The sequence below is a fragment of the Alosa alosa genome, chromosome 22 (assembly GCF_017589495.1).
Source record: "Alosa alosa isolate M-15738 ecotype Scorff River chromosome 22, AALO_Geno_1.1, whole genome shotgun sequence".
Classification (NCBI taxonomy): domain Eukaryota; kingdom Metazoa; phylum Chordata; class Actinopteri; order Clupeiformes; family Clupeidae; genus Alosa; species Alosa alosa.
Window position 1 is genome coordinate 11,981,704 of NC_063210.1, and position 19,558 is coordinate 12,001,261.

The 19,558-nt window shown below is 40.8% G+C and overlaps 2 protein-coding genes across 2 annotated transcripts in view; both read right to left on the reverse strand.

Moving 5' to 3' along the window:
* Nucleotides 1-1,531: 1,531 nt before the first annotated feature.
* ghitm (growth hormone inducible transmembrane protein) lies at nt 1,532-8,263 on the reverse strand. The gene is made up of 9 exons (XM_048232706.1): nt 8,179-8,263; nt 7,326-7,485; nt 6,995-7,097; nt 6,650-6,761; nt 6,284-6,425; nt 4,855-4,963; nt 3,483-3,671; nt 2,571-2,742; nt 1,532-2,238 (listed from the first exon to the last, which is right to left on the reverse strand). The coding sequence occupies exons 2-9, from the start codon at nt 7,455-7,457 to the stop codon at nt 2,154-2,156; spliced, it is 1,044 nt and encodes a 347-aa protein (XP_048088663.1). The 5' UTR covers nt 7,458-7,485; nt 8,179-8,263; the 3' UTR covers nt 1,532-2,153.
* A 3,046-nt stretch (nt 8,264-11,309) lies between these two features.
* Nucleotides 11,310-19,558, reverse strand: part of LOC125287164 (sodium channel protein type 4 subunit alpha A-like) — a 45,755-nt gene continuing 37,506 nt past the window's right edge. The window contains 6 exon segments of the mRNA XM_048232726.1: nt 11,310-16,025; nt 16,353-16,623; nt 17,100-17,201; nt 17,563-17,700; nt 17,881-17,934; nt 18,220-18,498. Of these exon segments, the coding sequence (XP_048088683.1) occupies nt 14,599-16,025; nt 16,353-16,623; nt 17,100-17,201; nt 17,563-17,700; nt 17,881-17,934; nt 18,220-18,498 (2,271 nt within the window). The 3' untranslated portion in view covers nt 11,310-14,598.

The window sequence follows — 19,558 nt, forward strand, 5'->3', positions numbered from 1 at the left end:
TAGCAGCAAGGTGGCTGTGGCCGCTCACATGTATATTTCAAACGAGGCACCTGCATGCCGCCCCACAGCTGGGAGCATCTGCTTTGGACTCCGGCGCGCTCCAGAGTAAAAGGGCAGATGGTGCACAAGAGGATTACTCCCATAATCCTTTGTCATCTGGCACGAGGCATGGCGGGGGCCCTGTAGGGAAATAGAAGGTGGGACATGTCAACCCCGTTGCTCAGGGACACTGGGGCTGAGAGGGCACTGCAAAAAACCCATCAGTATACACACACATATAAAGTTATGCACACAAACACATACATAGGAATTTAAACAGAAGCGGCCTAAAGTGCTCTTCACTTTGAATAAGTGTTCTAGATTGTTCTTTCACTCCATGTTCTAGCTATTCATTCCTTCACTTCACTCCCGTTACATCTGGTGGTGGGTGTGCTTTTGTGTGGTGTGGACAGGTCGGGGAGTGGCTACCTAGCAAACAAACCCCGTGGCTGAGTTTCCATCGTGTTGTCCTCTCTCTGTTCTCCTGGGATTATAATCCATGTGAGCAGGAATTGATAAAAAAAACAGATGGACTGCGAGTGACTCTCTCACCGTATGTGTGCTAATGGTCTCTCAGGGTTTATAATATCAATGCAGCATTTCTCTCACAAATGTAAGACTTTAAAACCACTAACAGACCGAGCCCAGGCTCTGCGCATTATTGCTGATGTAACGTTGTGGCATATTACAGCGTTTACTGAGTAAGTCCATAGAAATTCATATGGGAATACCCATATGTGTTCAATACAGCCCTGCCAGAAAACAAAACAACAACATAAAACTCAGATTACCTTTAACTTTGGGTGGCCTATGTATTGTACATCATGGGCTGCATCTAGCACTTGCCCCTGAGTAGGTCTGCAAAAGCTGAAAGAAAGTTCAGTAGTTATTGTGTAAACACAAAAATGCATCTGTGGAGCCTGCCAGTTTAACGGTTTTTCTTACAACAGGAGAAGGGAGCGTTGTACATGATCTTTCCAAATATCTAGATAGCATTGGAACTAATTATCCAAATGAAGTTTCATTACAGGCAGATCTTTGAGAAATTTTACACAATCAACTATTAAGGCAATTTGAAAAATACAAAACCACAATATGGCTTCAGTTTGAACAAAGGCTACCTGCCTTAGCATAGGCTGTACACTAAGAATGACTTTTATGGGGTCATTGCGTTCAGAATGGTCCCAGAGGTAAAGAAACTATTTAAAGCAATGATGATGATTTGATTCAATGTTCATGACAGTGTTTAAATCATATTAAATGATTATAAAATAGACTTCTGATGCCCTCAAACACAAATGAAAAAAATATTACTTAGTTTGTCATTTGACAATCTTAGATGTAATTTGAAAGAGAAATTGTTTTTTTTTTTTAATTTTGTGATAGGAAAAAGGGTAAACAATTTGACTTTTTTTTGAAGAAATGATTTCCTTGCCCAATTATGCATCTGTGCTTTGGAAATTAATATTTTGTAAGACAAGACCAATCACAATTCAATACATATTCATTTATTGGTGTTAACAAATCAGACAGTTTGCATAAACCATCATGAGCATTTGTCACTGCTCTGATTCCTCTCCCACTTTAGAAATGTAGCATCATTGTGTTATCAAAAATCTTACACTGCAAATGTTAGACAGTGGAAACAAATGGCATTTGATAGCAACTTCCTCTTCCATTCTTGTGGCAGCAAAATGATCCATCATCTTAAATAAATAGCAAAATAAAATGTATGTTTTCTCATGACAGAACTGAGCTGATTTTTCTTTTTTAAGTAGGCTTAACTATGTTTTCGTTCCCCTCACCTCAGGTTCATCGTGTTCACATAAAATAGGACACCTTTCAACACATAAAACAAGAGCAACACACAGAACCAGGCCATTTCAACCTCCCTATTTACATCTGTGGCAACGCTGTGCCACAAACAAACCCAACCCTACATTTAAGCCAAAACTCTCAGTACTCTCATTGCTTTATTGGTCTAACTGTGTATGAGCAGAAGAGAATCTCTGGCATAAAGGTATGTGCGCGTGTCTGTTGGTTGGACAGTAAGATCTAAGTGCTCGGGGGCGACTGGTCGCCTCCACGGCTTTTTGGGGTCTTAAGGGATGACTTCACTTCTTGCGATTGCCCCCTCCTGACAGGATCATCACCAGCCTCATGAAGATATTCAGGGTGTCCATGTAGATGCCCATGCACCTAAAACACAAAAGTCAGGATATAAGGACAGGTCTGAGAGGAATCAGGACATGCCATCAGAAGATATACTGTGTTATACTACTGTGTTGTAATCTGTCTAACAACCTGGCACAAAAATGTGTCTGAAGTCTTTGTAGTATGCTAAATGTCATTATTTTACACATGCCTCAGGAGAGACATCACACATTACACTGCCTTCACAGAGGAACCTAATGACAAGTTCAAAGTGGTACAATGAACTATTATACGGTCAACCACCCATCATTAATTGGGGAGGAAGTGTTAGATATCCATAGACAGGAAGGAGCAAGGTGAAAAAGGTGGAGACTCACGCGTTGATGGGGTCGTATTTCTGAACGCCATACATCGGGTGGGTCTCGGCGCGTTTGATGACCTTCTGTGTGTCGTAGAGCAGGAACATGCTGAAGAGCACCAGACCTCCGTATATGGCCACTCCGTACAGGCCAGCCCCAAACGCAGAGGTGGGGGGCAGGAACATGGAGCCTGATGGACAGAGGAACCAATCTTGTTTGTTCAAATACACCTATTTTCTACAGTAGGGCTGAACGATTTGGAGAAAATATCCAATGGCTAATATTGCTAATATCTATTTTTTCTAATAGATATTGTAATTGTGACTTGATTTATAAATATATACATTTTTTTAAGGTCTACATTTTTTTAAGGTCTTCAGTTCAATATTCACTACACAACACATTTGAGAAGAACTCTGGAATACTATGTATCGGGCAGCCCTTTTTTGCTGTACATTCGTCGCACAGCTGGCCATGGTGCTTTTTAAGATGTTGATACATGTTCATTTTGTTGCCTCAAGAAGTAGCAAAATACTCCCAAATAATCAGTCGTGAGCTTAGCAGGCTTTGAAATTAGCTAATGCCATTAGTTGAAATTACGATTCCAATTTAAGATTGATTCATCTTTCAGCCCCATTCTACAGAGCATGTCGATTCCCATCTATAGGCTTTCTAAAACTGGTCTCATGAGTCTGTTATTGGTGTTACTGGATTTACCATATCCCTTTCTAAAAAATCAATTTGAAAGTATCTTCCATGTTTGTGGACAATAAACTGATAAATACTTTTTTTTTTACAGTGAATGGTTGGTTCTTGGTTCTATTTCATGCATTACAAACAACTTCACTGATAGTGAGCCAAAGAGCATTTGCAGCCAAAACATTGGATTCTACCCAACATCTCAGATATTGTGGCGCAGTTCCTACTCACCCAGGGAAGAGGCTAAGACCACGCCGAAGCCCACAGCCAGGGGGCCGCCCATGTTCAGGAACTTCTCACTGGGGGCACACACGGCCACGGTGGAGAGGCCACCCACGATGCCCGCCGTGTACCAGGCAGCCCGTATCATCAGGGGACCGCCCAGCAGAGTCATAGGTGCAATCACCGCACCCATCACACCTACCATTAGAATACACACACCATAAATAATCAACTCAGTTTAAACTACAACATACAGTAGACTGAGCATAGTGTGGGGGGAATCATTTAATCATTTATATCATTCTAATAATTTACATCCTTATAATTGTTTGTGTGATTTTAAAACAATCGGCAGCACGAAACAAATTACAACCGACCGACAGAGAACCCGTTCTTGAAACGGTTCCGTTCAGAATTCTTTGAACCTTGGTGCTATCTAGTGAATCAGCCCCCATTTCCACCAGTTTTGAAACGAACCAAGGATGAGTCATCAACAATGGGTGTTGTGTGCTAAACAAAAGTGAACAAGATGCATAAACGGGAGAGTGAACAGTTGTCCCGTAAAAACGGCAGAAATTAGCTGTTTAAAATGCTAGTCAATGTCACATGAGTACAATTACTAGTGTAATGCTAGTTGACTAGTTTTGTTTACTCATTGGCAACAGTGGATATGGATGGAACTCATGCTTTTAGCCATCTCCCCTCTGAACGGCAGAATGACACGCCCACTCCGGTTCGCACGAAAAAACAACTATTTTCTGGTTCAAGTTCCAAACCAAGGTGCCACCGGCGAACCGGCTTTTGTTTAGTCTAAATGCTCCGAACGGATCAAATGTTGGTTCACGAACGGGAAAGGAGCCTTCTCTGTCGGTGAAAAAAAGGCTATATGTAAGACTGAAAGGTCCAAAAATTTCATCCATATTTATTACACTACTAAAACCCCAGCCCAAGTCAAGTTTCACTTTTCCCATTTACATTAGTGCAGTCACAGATATTTCTTATGTGTCGTATAGTCCACTTGTTTTCATTTACGTCTTATCACTTTTTGATAATCAAGATGAAGAAAATATAAATATCCTAAAAATCATATCGTGGAATAGTATTCCACAGATATCCATACATGTGGAACTAATTTAGTGATATAACTACTGAAATCACTATGAAATGGTTGCTGCTCAGCTTTTCTGTCACCATGTTTTGTTTTGTTTGACCATGTCCCAGAGTCGTATATATACGGCTCTCCCTTGTCCTGTCCTTTACTGCCCCCTGGAGGCAGACTGCTGTACTTATGGTCCACAGAGGTCTTCCATAAAACAGACCATGCAGCTGCTGTGGCACAACAGGTCATCAGACATCAAGCAGGACAATCACACCAGCATACCTGCATGCAGCAACCAAGCCAGGTGTTTGGGAACTGGACTGTGTTCATAGGAGATGGACCGCACCAGCATGCCAGCTCCAATCATGGCAGCAAATGTCGCACCAATCGCCTGAAGAAAGGGAATCATACATAAGTACTTCTGTAGGTCAGACTACTCTGTATCTATATATAAAATAAAGCAATAAGCCCCAAAATCCCCCATTTTTACATATACCAGGCATCATTTTAAATTAAGGCACATCAATGGGAAATTTAACGATTTATTCATAGATAATCGCCAAGAAAAATATTTCTTCTATCAAAATGATTGCCAAGCACTGCCGAGACACAGCAACTCTTTGTATTCCAGTGAGTGGCAGAGAAATATAGAATGAAATTCTGATTCATGATCTGATTCTGATTCATATCTATCTAACTAACTTTAAAAAAAAAAAGTTTTTTTTTAGTACGGCCAGTTTGACTCAGTGTGATAAAATACATCTAGCAATTTGTAGTTCCAAATAGAAATGCTATCCTACTACTGATAAAGCTCACAAAACTATATCAAAGGTGTGACATAAACAACACTAATAGGTGTGTCAACATACAATACCCATGTAACAATGACTCTGCAAGAAATTATGGCAAGGCATTTCTAATCTCTTCGCAAGGATTGTTAATTGATGATGAACCAGAAACATTATGGATCACAATATATTAATAATAGTTCTTGAATTTCCCCTTGAGGATCAATAAAGTATCTATCTATCTAGTCATAGTAACTTATGTCTGCCTGGTGCCTTTTGTTTGAAAAGTTTAAATAGCAAACATAAATGTAATTTTATGCATATGATCCAATGTTCAATGCCAATAGATGGCTTTTCTTCATGAAGTGTATATGTATAATGAGACTACTATAAGCTACTACTACAAGTACTGGTGGCATAAAAAGAACGGGAAAAAGATAAGTTATTGATCACAATTAATCTTCAACTAAAATGTTATGGTTATAGAATTTAGCAGAACATTTTGTCCAAAGTGACTAACAAAATATAACATTACAATAGTAAAAAAAAAAACAGTCAACAGCTTTAAAAAGTTGGTAAGACTACATTAAAGGTGCTCTAAGCAATGTTACAAGGTTTCTAAGCTTAAACATGGCTGCACCAGGCTGTTTTTGTTACCGTTTTTGGAGCCAGGGCTGTCTACAGAGACCGCGTTTTTTACAGTGTATTCAAGGGGACAGGCAGCTAGCGGATTGTGAGGAGATGTTTGCTGTATATGACACAAAATGTTTAAGCTTAGAAACCGTGTAACATCGCTTAGAGCACCTTTAAGGAAAAAAGCTAAATTATAATTGTGACAGCCCCAACTGCAGATGGCAAAATTCCTACTGGGAGCACCATGCCCGATAACAAATGTACCAGTCAGACTAAAAGCAAAGCTTTACCAGCCAAGAGCCTCTCATCATGAGGCCCATGAGTGCCGGGGTCCTGCTGACGGCCACAGCAGACAGCGCCGTCATGCCCACACTGCCAGCAAAGTACATGTAGGTGGAGTGGATGCGGTCCTTCACATACTGGGGCCAGATGCTAGAGACACGGAAGGGGAAACAGAAGGTTTGGTTTTCACAAACAATCGTGTACAACACGGCAACACTCTTACAACACGACTCCATTCAAAAATGACTGATTTCATCACTCTTATTCAATTTGTCTATTTCCCAGTAGATCTTATATTTACAGTCAAGGTAACTGCTTTCAAAAAGTAAGAATCCTGGTTATACTTTCTACACCTCTAAGAGTATTGGACTTACACAGCCTTCTCAATGGCGCCTATTTCATTCGACATCCCAAGGCCATAGTAGCACAACGCTCCCAAACCAACTGCAGCTCCTCCAGCCAAAACCATCCTGCCCATCTGGTCAACTTGAACAGAGAGGAAGAAAGAGAGAAAAATAAATAATCACAATGTTTGAATGAAAGGAATTCCATGTGAACGTAAAAAAAAAAAAAACATAAAATACTAAATTTACTGTGATTCTACTTCAATGTGAACTAATAAGCATGTAGGGGTAGCATAATGTACACATTCTATATGCATTTCATACAAACTACAAACTTTTTTTTTTAAAGTAACTGCTGCTGTGAAGTGTAATTACTTTTGAAGGCAGTGTCAGTTGCTGGTTCAAATGCAGCTTCGTGGAGTTGTTCCTTTGAGGTCTTTGCACGACGGAATCCAAACCTGGGTCTGGTGGCGTAGCTCTGATAAAGAAATAAATGTATTTTTATATTTCCAAGTTCAAATTATTGAATTGAATTCCATGCCATCTCACTTAATCCGCAGCTATTTGTCTAGGCTGCTGACTTCATGTGAACAGACTCCAAATCCAAATTAGCACTTAACAGCAGACACACAACCTGCCATCAGCAGGCTTCGAAATGTACAGATAACGGAGCTACAAGTAGTAAAAGGATAAATCAGTAGTATACCTGACTTTGTTTCACAAGTGGTTGATATGTTTTGGTTATAGACGTCCTCAGAGCCGGGGAGCCCTGCGCTAAGGCCGAGCGCAACCCCATCACTGGGGCAGTCCGCAGGCATACTAGCCTCGCCGCAAGCATAGTGACAGTTTTATGGACTTTTGCTCCTCTGCAAAGCAAGAAAGGTGATTACATAAAGGTCTGGGGAGAAGTGTTTTCCCCCACTTCCCTATATCAAAACTAAAGGCATTTTGATTTGTATAGCTTACCTGGCCTGTTATCGCACATTTACAGTGACGCAATAACTATGTAACATCCCATACGCAGTTTCAAGAGCTATGTTACACACGCTAACCAAGGATCTTCAGTTAGCTATTATTGCCTGCCTAAATCGTGTTAATGGAAGCACAGTTATCACCACATTAAGTGTCTTAGCTTAATTGCTTATCGTGTTGTGTTCAAATGCATAACCAAGAGCGAAAATAGAAATTATCTAACGTTGACCCCCACAGTCAAACACCAGGGTTGCTAGCTGTGGTCGTTACACTGCGTCTGCATATTAATAGAGTTAAAATACTTGTCTTTACACAGGACATTAAAAGGCACAATATCATAGCTGCAGACACTTAAAAGTTACTTATGAATAACTCTGACCTATAACAGAAAAAGAGAAAACGATCCTGAAATCGCAGTGTTAATGTTAGCATGCTAAGAGACGGTTATCTTTCCGTATATTGCTCTTTTGTAACAACCAGAACACATCTTCCCGTTTGTCGTGTGTATTTCACAATTGCATATGACCAGGTTAGAGAAAACACATTGTTACAGTATTACAAAATTAGAAAACTTAAATGTTACTTACTAGCAACTTGATCAGGACAGACACTCCACCTGGCACTGTTTTTGGTTTTTCCAGAGCGTTCTGAGAATGACGCAGTCATACAACTCGGAAGAAAATCTCAGAACCGGAAATACGTCACGATTTTTACAGGCCCGATTTTACAGATGCAACACTAAAATGAACTAAATACTTGTTAAATTAACATGGAAAAATAAAAAGATATACTTTTAGAATTCATAAAAGCAAGTGGATTAAAATTGTTCCATTTCATTGACTTAAAAACAAATTTAAGATGGGTGAAAGAATGTCTCAAAAACCTAGTCTATTTTTGTTCTATAGCCTACAGTCTATGGTTTATTGACTGTATTTTTACCAACATGGCCCCCTAGCTTGGAAATTATATGTTACACCCACAACTTTCCACCACATAAAGCTATTATATGGAATAACAAAGACATTTACAGTGACATAAAATTTTAAAATAAAAGAGGAATTATACTATGTTAATGATCTCTATGACACCAACGGTGTAGGCTAAGCGCTTCCTTCTTATAAAATCCTCCCCTATTACATGTAGAGAAGTCAATCTAATCAAAGCCAATCCTAAAGGTCTATCATTTTTGAAGAAAGTCATCTTCGATATCAAGAGTCACTGAGAACAGAACCCCTTTTGATGATAAACTGTGTTCACAGCTCATATTTCAGTAACCAACAAGACTCTTTATGAAAGGAGGAGTATATCAGCAAGAGGGAAACAAAGTTGTTTTTTACAGACAGCAGCTGGCAGAGAACGTGGTTATTGTCATACAAATTCTATATTTCTAAAAAGATTAAAGAAGTACATTTTTATATATTTATATATATCCAACAAATGTATACTTCTTTATATTTCTAGACTCTAGACATTTTTTGTAAGGCTAACCCAGAATTTCTGGTAGAAAATTATATATTGTGTAAAATTAATGATAATATTGAAGTTAATTGCACTCATTATGTAGCCTGACGAGACAGACTCATTTGCTGCCGCTAGGGTGCGTGTAGATACAGTAGTCTACTTATGCACTTTGAACGTGAAAGAAAAATGATTTTATTGTGAATTTGTAATATATGGTAGATATTAGGCCTATTTGTGGTTTTCTCAGCCTAACAACGTTTGCACTGCCAGTGTATTTCAATTAGGCCTATAGAGGTCAATAGGCCATTGGGTTGATTAGTAGCGGACGTCACACGGACGACTTTTTATTTTAGTGTTGTTCTACACCCTCTAAACTGAAAAGATTTCAACTCAACTGTAAACTCGAGGCACTGGTGGTTTAGTCATCCGTTCATCAGCACTCACCTCCACACAAGCCAAGAAAACCCAAGACAACTGGGCTGAGTGCTGGGAGGTGCCTGACGTGACTGCCTGGCTGTGCCTGTGTGCTCACTGTCAGGGGTGTAGTGGTGAAATAAGAGGTGGGTAAACTATGAATTCTATGATCCCGGTTAGGTGACTGTGCTATGCGGTATCATATCTTTAAAACAGCATTCAGAACATGTTTGATGATGGTGGTTATTGTCCAATGTTTATAACAATATCAGTGGTATTAAATGGTTCCTAGAGTGTTGATGAGTATAGGCTACATATTATGAATGTGGATAATACAGTGTGATTTTTGAATGTTAAAAGTAATTGGTGAATAAACTCTTTTGAGAGGTGGATAAACTCTAATAAGAGGTGGATAAACTCTATTTCTGAAATGTCAGAGGTGGATAAACTGTGTTTACTTGCGTTCAGCCTCCACTACATCCCTGCTCACTGTGGACAGGAGAGGTGAAGGAAGGGAGGGAGGTATGAGAGGGCTAATCTCCTGTCCTCATATTTGTTTTAAAACAGGAATATGTGTATTCAGTTTTTTTCTTTTAAAACACTCCAGAAAAAGGGCACTTTCTCTAGTGGAAGAAAAAGGGCATTTTGATGTCTATGTGTGCATATGTCTAGACAAAAGGGTCTGACTCTGCTAGGTAAACATAATCCCTGGGGATTGTAAGAGGGGATGTGCCCCCCTTGTAAACCCTACAATTCTATTTAGATTCATGAGAATCATTTGTGTTGTCATTAACTAATCATGAAGATATATCAGACCATCCCCATTGTTTTTTCTTCACAAATCAGCCACTGGCTATATACAAAGTATCAGTTGGAATCCTGCATAAGACGTTAGCACAGGAATTAGGATCTGAGGCAGTGGTCTTTACTCCTAATTTACTCTGACCTTTTAATTTTGACCTGAACAGTATGTAAGGAACTCAAAGGGTCATGAGGAAAATATCTCCATGCAGTAGCACACTCTCTCCAGCCTGAGCAATAATATTATATTGTACAATATACATATGATGAAGAATAGCAGGTTCACCACTTCAGTCCACTAAAAGCTGGCATGGGGGAAGTTACATTTGTCATTTAAATTGCCCAAAGGAAGACTTGGACAATCGCTAACTGATGTTTCCTACTTTATAACAAAACTTGTGTTAGTGACGATGATACCACACTTTTCAGTACAGCACCTGGTAGCTTACCGCAAATTACTCAGCTTATAGTGCTTGATGTGTGATACACATACATTTGATGTATCTGTACATTTGAGTATGCAACATAATGTGCTATATTAAGAGGACTCTGTGTCAGTAGGACCATTAGGTTAACTACAGAGCCGGGGATTTAAAAGCTGTCTTAACCCAGCTGTTTGAGGGGCCCCTGAACACCATGGCTGATAACACAATTTCCCGCGCTATGGCTGTTTTAGCACAGGCTTTAAATAGTGGGCGTGCAGCAGCCAGGTGGTGTGGGGGCATTAAGTAGATGATGCAGTGTCACTACAGAATCACTAGAGGGCAGACATCCAAAGAGGAAAACGTGTCTTCTCTAAACCAGTATCTCCACGGTATCGGCCAGCATACAGTAGAGCATATAGGCTACTGTTGCCTGACGCCATGCACTAAACACAACCCAAGAGCAGCTTGACTAATCACAACAGCCATATTACACAGCAGGCAAGAACACAGCTGTGCCAGACATGTAAGTGCAACAAATACACAGAATTCATTTTTTTAAAAAGCAGTCACACCAATCACCTGTACAATTAAAATTCAATAAGTCACACACATATTCATCTATTTTAGAATAGTTTATTCTAATAGTTTATTTAATTTACACAAATATAATTGTCTTCTTTGATAATACAAAGGTAACATCTAGAAAAAAGAGAAATGCTTCCAACACCATACAATAAACATTATATACAGGCAACATGATTGGTAGTTTGGCAAGCGAATAGCCTCGAGCACTGAACAGGATTCTCCTTTCATCACAAATGTAAACAATGGCAAAAACAATACAATTTACATCACACTAATTAACACAAAAGTGCATTCACCATTGATGATAACCTGATGCGTTGATGGTGAGGTGCTCTGCATAGTTTGAGGGAAGAAATCCTTATTTTTTAAAAAGCGCTTTATTGTTTTAAGACGAGGAGAACTTAAGAGTTGGCTGAGCAGATGCTGCGTTCATTGTAAGTAAAAAATTAGGAGAGCTGACATTTCGCATTTTCATGTGAATGGGATTTCCGTTGGAAGGAAATGAGTTTGCAGTTCAAAGTTTTCATCACAAACGCACTTTTGAATTTCCACCCAGTTACCTTGAATGCAGCATGAATATAAAAGAGGTGTTTCAAGTGATGAAGGTAGCCTATTCTTACTTACATTAGAAAAGAGAAAATATCTAAAAAACACTGAGAAAAACAAAAGGCGCAAAAGTGCTAATGAGTTCAATTAAATGTACATTGTAATGTGGTTTGTTTATTTGCTTGCAAAAGTAAAGCATTTGTTTATACATTAAGACTTATATCACTTTTAAAAAAATCTCTCGCAAGCCAATAAAGCTGTAGCAGTTCTTTCTTTAAACAAATTATTTGTCCTTTTAAACGCGCCACAACAACAAATGATTGTTTACAAATGAGTGTCTGACTCTGGAAGGGGACTGTCAAATATGGGCCAGATATGGGCGAGGGTCAAAGGTCAAGGTACCAATTCTAAAGGCAGCATTTCCATTGGGATTAAGACTGACGATCAACAGTGACTGGAAAGAGAGCTGCAAAACAAGGATCCAAAACCTCTAGTCCTTCCCTCATCTTGTATTGAAACCTTAAAATGTTGTTTATATTGTTTTTGATTGGTTTAAATAGATCTTTATAGGTAAGCACTTGTTTCTTTCCAAAGAAGACAAAACACTATTCGGATCAACCTTAATAGTACCACTGCCCAAAGGCAAAATGACTGTTTTCAAATAGGTTGGTTGGATGTTTCACAGCCAGAAAACCTAATATTTACAATTTAAAACAAACTCTGCATATTTATAACATCTTTTGAGTGGCATTTTTACAACAGCATCTACTTTACTTTTACTATTTTCACTTTTCCAACTTTTTGAGAAGCTGTAGTAACTCTTTTTTCCAAGGGTTTATAGCAAATATGCAAGTGTCGGTAATAATAAAGCTCTTGTACTGACTGACAAAATGATAATACTATTATACCAGCAAGACCAACATACATCTGTTGTAAACATATAAATCACAGTGACAATCATACCTCTGAAAACACTACAGAAAATAAGAAACTGTTCACGCATGGTTATCTTTTTATACATGTTTATATTCGGATGTATGGGGAAATTGACAGGGGGTATATAAGCAAAGAGTCCAATTTTTATAGGAATTAAATTAATACCTGTGGAAGATCTGGAAGAGTCAACAGAAAGGTAAAAGGGGGATTTCATTTTTTTTTTTTTTAAATGTGCCACTGAGTAACTGCTCAATGAGCATATTAGTCATTTTTAAAATAAAAGGCAATGAGGACTCTTGTTAAATCAACTGAACAATTACTTGAAAATAAAAATACCAATAACTCTGTTCAGTTTGCACAGTGAATATGCAAATGGAACATTCCAGATGGAGGCCTTGTTTGCTTTGCGTGCTTATATGCTGTGATGGGCCACTGCAGAAACTGGGAGGTGGGGGGGCAGTTATAAATAGTGCAAACTAAAGGGTGGCACACGGAAAGGCCTAGAAGACTCGTTACCATAACTACCAGCTGTATACAGGAGGAGGGGGAGAGGAGACGGCCAACTTACATACTCTTCCTGTTGTGAAAATAAAATGTCCTATTCAAGCCAAGAAATCTTACATTCTTTTACCATTACAAAAAAAGTGTAAATAATAAAGATACAAAACCAAACTTTCCGCTCTAAAACAATTAAATAAATTAATCAATAAATAAGGCTCACAGCATAAGGGATATAAAGACAATAGCCTGTACTAAGCATTGTTACATCGGGCTTGTTGGACATTATCTTTGCTTGATTTTTATCACCATAAATAAAAAATAATTTAGATGTTGATTTTTTCCAGACCTACTCAAGAGGCTGAACTTATTTTGAGTAAAAATTACATAAAATTTCTCAAATTTATTCTCATATCATATTTACTATGCGACATGTTGATGCTATTAATATTTAAAGAGATTGTTTCAAAATAATTTCTTTGTTTTGTGCACCAATATGTAACAATTTCCTGTTTTGACAAACACTGTAACCTGTTCACATTCGGGTCACCGTTTCAGAAACTTTCTGATTTCAGCTGGTGCAACACTGATTTGCAAACATCTGACCAACAGACACTTATACCCAAACTGTTGACGAGCACAATTATTTTACACTACATGGAAAGTATTTGCTTTGCCCTGAAAGATTATTGTAAAACCAAGTTATGCTTATATCTGTTGCTGTCTGTTCTTCTACTTAGATGTAGGATAGTATATTATATGAGAGTATGTGAGAACTGAATAAACAAACAAACAAACAAGCAAATAAATGATTAAATGGAATGTTGACAAATCAGTGTTTTACTTGAGCTGAGAGCAGAATGTTTGCGGCGGACATTTTGAAGAAGTGTACTATTCACATTTGGGAAAACGTTGAAGTGAAACGTGTTTAGATATTAACATTAGCCTGTGCATATTTTGATAGGGGAGACAAATGACAACAAATAAAGACTCATTATTTTATGAATAAAAAAAGAAAGAAAGCAAACCTTCCTTACCCACACACCTGTAGCCCACTCTCTACGGATTTTGTGCGATTCCATCTCGTTAAGTGCTGTTAAGTGCTGGTAGGGTACTGTGTGTGTGTGTGTGTGTGTGTGTGAGTGTGTGTATGTGTGTGTGTGTGTGTGTGTGTGTGTATGTATGTGTGTGTGTGTGTGTTTTTGTGTGTGTGAGTGAAGTGCCCCTCCCTCTCTCCCACCACCAAATGTAACCTCTTGCTCATTTTCAAGTCGAGGGTTGCCGCCCCATAATCCCGAAGAGTGACTCAGCCACAAATGCCACCATGGGCGCCCGGTCCGGTCATACCACAGACTCTCTGAGTGCCGCCACCTCTTCTCTGGAGAGGGGCCGGGGTGAGACCTCCTGGGGCGCCGCATGCAGCACCACCTCGTTGGTCACCTCCACGGGCACCACCAGGTGGTGTCCCACGGGCGGCCGGGGGTAGGTGGCGTGGTGCTGGGATTGGAGGTGCGGTTGTAGCCTCGCCGAGGAGGTGGGGGGCAGTTGCGACGCTGCTGACTGCTGTTGACCTATAGGGGGCTTCGACGGTTGGGGAACGACAACGGCGGCGGTGGTAAGGGTGGTGCTTGTCGTGACAGGGGCGTCGGCCGGTGTGGGTCTGGCCTTCATCTCCAGCGCCAGGGCGAGTTCGGGATTGCTGCCGTACAAGGCATTCATCTTGCGTGCAATGAGCCCCTCAGTCTCAGACGGCTGGTCAACGTCCTGCGCCGGCCGCACCTGGCCTTTGTGCCGGTGCAGGTATGCGGCATGGCGGGCGCCACGCCGGAACAGGTACGCTCGGTAAGCACGCTGCAGCGTTACGGCCGCCTCCTCCTCCTGTTTGCGCCGCACGGTTGTGGTGATGGGCTCGAACGACGCCGACGTGGGGTTGTTCATGACGAACTTGAGCTGAATGCTCTCGCGCATGGCCACCATCTCGATGGTGTCGCCCAGCACCTCCTGCGTGAGTGCCAGCAGAATGTCCAGGCAGTGGATCTTGTCGCCGATGCAGATGGGTAGGTCCATGGCGATGAGCCGTAGTCGGTTTGGCTTGGGGATGCGGAAAGGGGGAAGAAGCGTGTGGCAGAATTCAGATATACGCTCGTAGGGGATGAACTGCGTGGCCTCCGGGTCGAACTTCTCCCACGTCTCGTAGAACATCTCGAAGTCATCCTCACAGAGCGCGTCACCGCTCTCTTCCTGTGCCGTGTTGAAGTTCTCCAGGATGATGGCGATGTACATGTTGACCACCACCAAGAAGGACATGATGATGTAGCTGCAGAAGAACATGATTCCCATGCCTGGGTTTCCGCAGTTGCCCCGCACGTCCGACCCCGGGTTCTCCACGTCAGGGTCACAGTCCGGCGGCCCACTGTTCAGGATAGGCAGCAGGAGACCGTCCCAGCCAGCCGAGGTGGTGATCTCAAAGAGGCAGACGAGGCTGCTGCCGAACGTCTCGAAGCTGAACATGTCGTCGATGCCAGCCTGCTTCTTCACGTAGGCGAAGTTGGACATGCCGAAGATGGAGAAGATGAATATGATGAGGAAGAGCAATAGGCCGATGTTGAAGAGCGCAGGAAGTGACATCATCAGAGCAAACAGCAGTGTCCTGATGCCCTTGGCACCACGGATCAAGCGAAGCACACGCCCGATTCTGGCCAATCGGATGACACGGAACAGGGTGGGCGACACAAAGTACTTCTCAATGATGTCTGACAGCGCAAGGCCTGAGTACACAGAACACACCAGCGTCAGTAAAAAGATGTCATGGAAACATACACTGTAGGAGTATGACAGCTTCTTCTTGATAATGTACAGTACATTTCACACAAATCTATTTACCCCAAAAAATGTAACTAAAAACTTACTTAAAACTTAAAAGACTTGTACAATAGTACAGTTGAATAGAAATAAACACTGTGTTCACTGTGAGCCTTGCTCAAATACTTGGACTAATTTTACTTAGACATATTATTAGAATGCACGTAAAAGTAATCTTAGGTAAAAGCATTCTGCCCTGCCAAAATAGCCCAGATAAAAAATAACACACTTACCAGCGATAGAGAGGATAACGACAACAAAGTCAAAGACATTCCAGCCAATGGTGAAGAAGTAGTGTCGGAGGGCGAACAACTTGAGCAGGCACTCGCCAGAAAAGACTATGATGAAAGCCAGGTTGATCTTGTAGAGAACGTCCTCCTTCTCTGCACTCTGGTCATCTGTCTCGACCATCATGGTCACCATGTTGAGGCAGATGAGGATCATGATGAAGATGTCAAAGAACTGCTGGGAGGTGATGTCGTATATTGCACCCAGGATCATATTCTGGATGACAGGAAGTGACAGGAAGTGGAGAGTCAGTGGAGGTGGTGGCAACAGAGCTGAGATTTAACTTCCTTCTTTGCTCAGGTCCCTTTTTGAATTATAGGCTTACATCTATTCAATTCAGTTCACTATAAAGTTCACTAACACAGCACAATAAAATTTACTAACACAGATGTTTGAAGGAGTGGAAAATCGTATATATTACCAGTGGCCGTTCTCCCAGAGCAACTTGTGGTTAAGTGTTTTGCTCAAGGGCACAACGGTGGAAGCTGGGAATTGAACCCACAACTTTTCAGGCTATTTCATGCTAGCACAGGGGTTAAGGAGCTGGGCTAGCATAGAGTTCTGTGGCCTGAAGGAGAATATGAATGTGAAGGAATTTAACCCTGTTAAGTAGAGACGATTTGTTTTGCGGTTACTTTTTCAAGTGTGTGCTTGCTGGATGTTTGAGAATGGGAAATAAAAGTGTAACTCACACTCGGTCTAGGGATGGGCTTGACTGGTTTCTTCGAGCCCAGTTTCTTCATGGCCTCATGGTACTTCTTCTGCTCCTCTGTCATAAAGACCGCACCTCCAAAGTACAGTGGAAGAAATGAGACCAATTATTCTTTTCCTTCAATAACACTTCAACCTTTTGGGATTATCAGTGTGAAAATGTCACAGCTGACAAAAAAAGTATATAATTAAAGCTGCAGTAAAAAATTCCAAAAGTCGATATCTTGCTACAACAACAATACAACATTCATTTGTATTTGCATGTTTATTTGTTTGTTTAAAGTTTTGCTGTAAACAACATTCAGGTTCTAAAAAAATAATAACAAGATGCACTAAATGTGCAATTTTACGTCTGTACTGTGTCTACTGTAGTTTTGCCCATTTAAGTGTGCAGTGTGTGTGTGTGTGTGTGTGTGTGTGTGTGTGCAGTGATTTGGTGCTTATCTTTGACTTCTGCTGGTTGAAGTTGTCGATGATGACGCCGATGAAGAGGTTGAGGGTGAAGAAGGAGCCGAAGATGATGAAGATGACGAAGTACAGATACATGTACAGGTTGATCTCATACGACGGCTGCTCCTCTGGCTGGACGAGAGGAACAGAGGAGGGAACGTCACATGAAAATCACCTGACACTGTGTTTGAGCGTGGGTGGTGCATCTCTTCTTCTGTGCGTGTGTGTAGCCATATAATCTTTTTATCAATTGCATACAATAACTTTGACAATAAGATTAAAGTACTGATTGGAGCCATTTGGTAGCAGTACCTCTCGAGAATCCACTGCTGCATACATGATGTCCATCCAGCCCTTGAATGTTGCCTTAGAGAGGACAAATAAATTATGAAACTTATTTTTATTTGATTAAAAAGGCAGATTTATTAAACATTCATCACAGTCAGTGACTCACCACTTGCAGCAGAAACAGATACCCATATTTTATATAAAAAATAAGATGCACAACATTTAGAATTTTTTATTTATTCATTATTTAATTGATTTTTTTTATCAAGTAATTGCCTGGCCTTGCCTAAGTGTATAGTGCATGATTTCACAAATTATACTTTTTTCAAATTCAAGGTCAGATTTGGTTGACCAGCAGCTCACCACTTGCAGTAGGGAGAGGTAGCCAAGGCCCACGTTGTCGTAGTTCACCTTGACGTTGACCCAGCGCACCTCATTTGTGTGCATGAGAGCTATGCAGTCGCTATGGTTGTTGACCACGTCAATGGGAAACATCTCGTCGGTGGTAGTATTGATGCACTTGTAGAACTTTCCGGCAAACAGGTTGACACCCATGATGCTGAAGATGAGCCAGAAGATGAGGCAGACGAGCAGCACATTGAAGATGGACGGGATGGCGCCTACCAGCGCGTTAACCACCACCTGTCGCCGTGGAAATGCCAAGGGGCCGGAGGTCAACAAGGAGTTTACACCGCCAGAACACTTTTATACAAAGCGACAAACAAATGTAGAATTGCAAAAACTATGTTATAGTTATAGTTAAATCAAATGAATTGAAAACCATACTAATAGTCTAAAAATAACAACAACAACAAAAGGGAGCTATAGGCTTACTGGTCTAAGGTATGAGCTACACCAGGCGCGTAACTGAAGCATTCGTTCGCAATGCGTAAAATCCATTTTAGATGAATGGTCTATTTTTTTCGAACGTACGCCCCACTGTCACGTCTCGTGTAGCTACTTCCATTGATTATAATGGAAGCTCGTCAAACTCAGAACGGAGTTGTCTAGAAATTCAATGGTACAGTAGCTGTTAAGACTCTGTAAAAGTTACAGCACAAGAGGCTCTTTTAGAGAGCCACGGACCTAAATTCATTTACAATCATTTACAATCCAACTGACTGCAGTATGACATGGAGACACATGTATAAAAACTCATATCTAGCTTTTTTGGGTGACAAACTCAAAAACGGGAGGCGAGTGTGATTCATTGATATTAATATTAGCTTTGCTAGATAGACTTGCATACATGTTACAAGGACACTGGGCCATGTCATGTAAGGAACATGGTGCTGCCAAAAAACGGAAACATAGCCTACATTGCAGAGCCACTTCAACTTTATTATTATATGGTGAATAAATGTTACACGACTGTGCACAGCTCATATCACTATAAAATCCCATAAAACCGGACAAATGTTAAGGCTCCCAATACATTTCTATGGAGCCGTAGGGTGAAGTTGATGGGCCATGTCTGCCTGCACGGAGCTACTGGATTGCCATTGGCTCATCTGCGTTCGATGGGCGGGGTTTTGCGAACGGTCAATTGTTGCAGTAGACGCAACGCGAACGGAACGCTTCAGTTACGCGCCTGGTGTAGCTCAGCCCTAACCCACATCCAGTTAATTATGCTAAGCTAGGCTAACAGCATCAGACTGGGTTATTGCACACATCCTCTTTTAAGATCCACCACACTCCCACC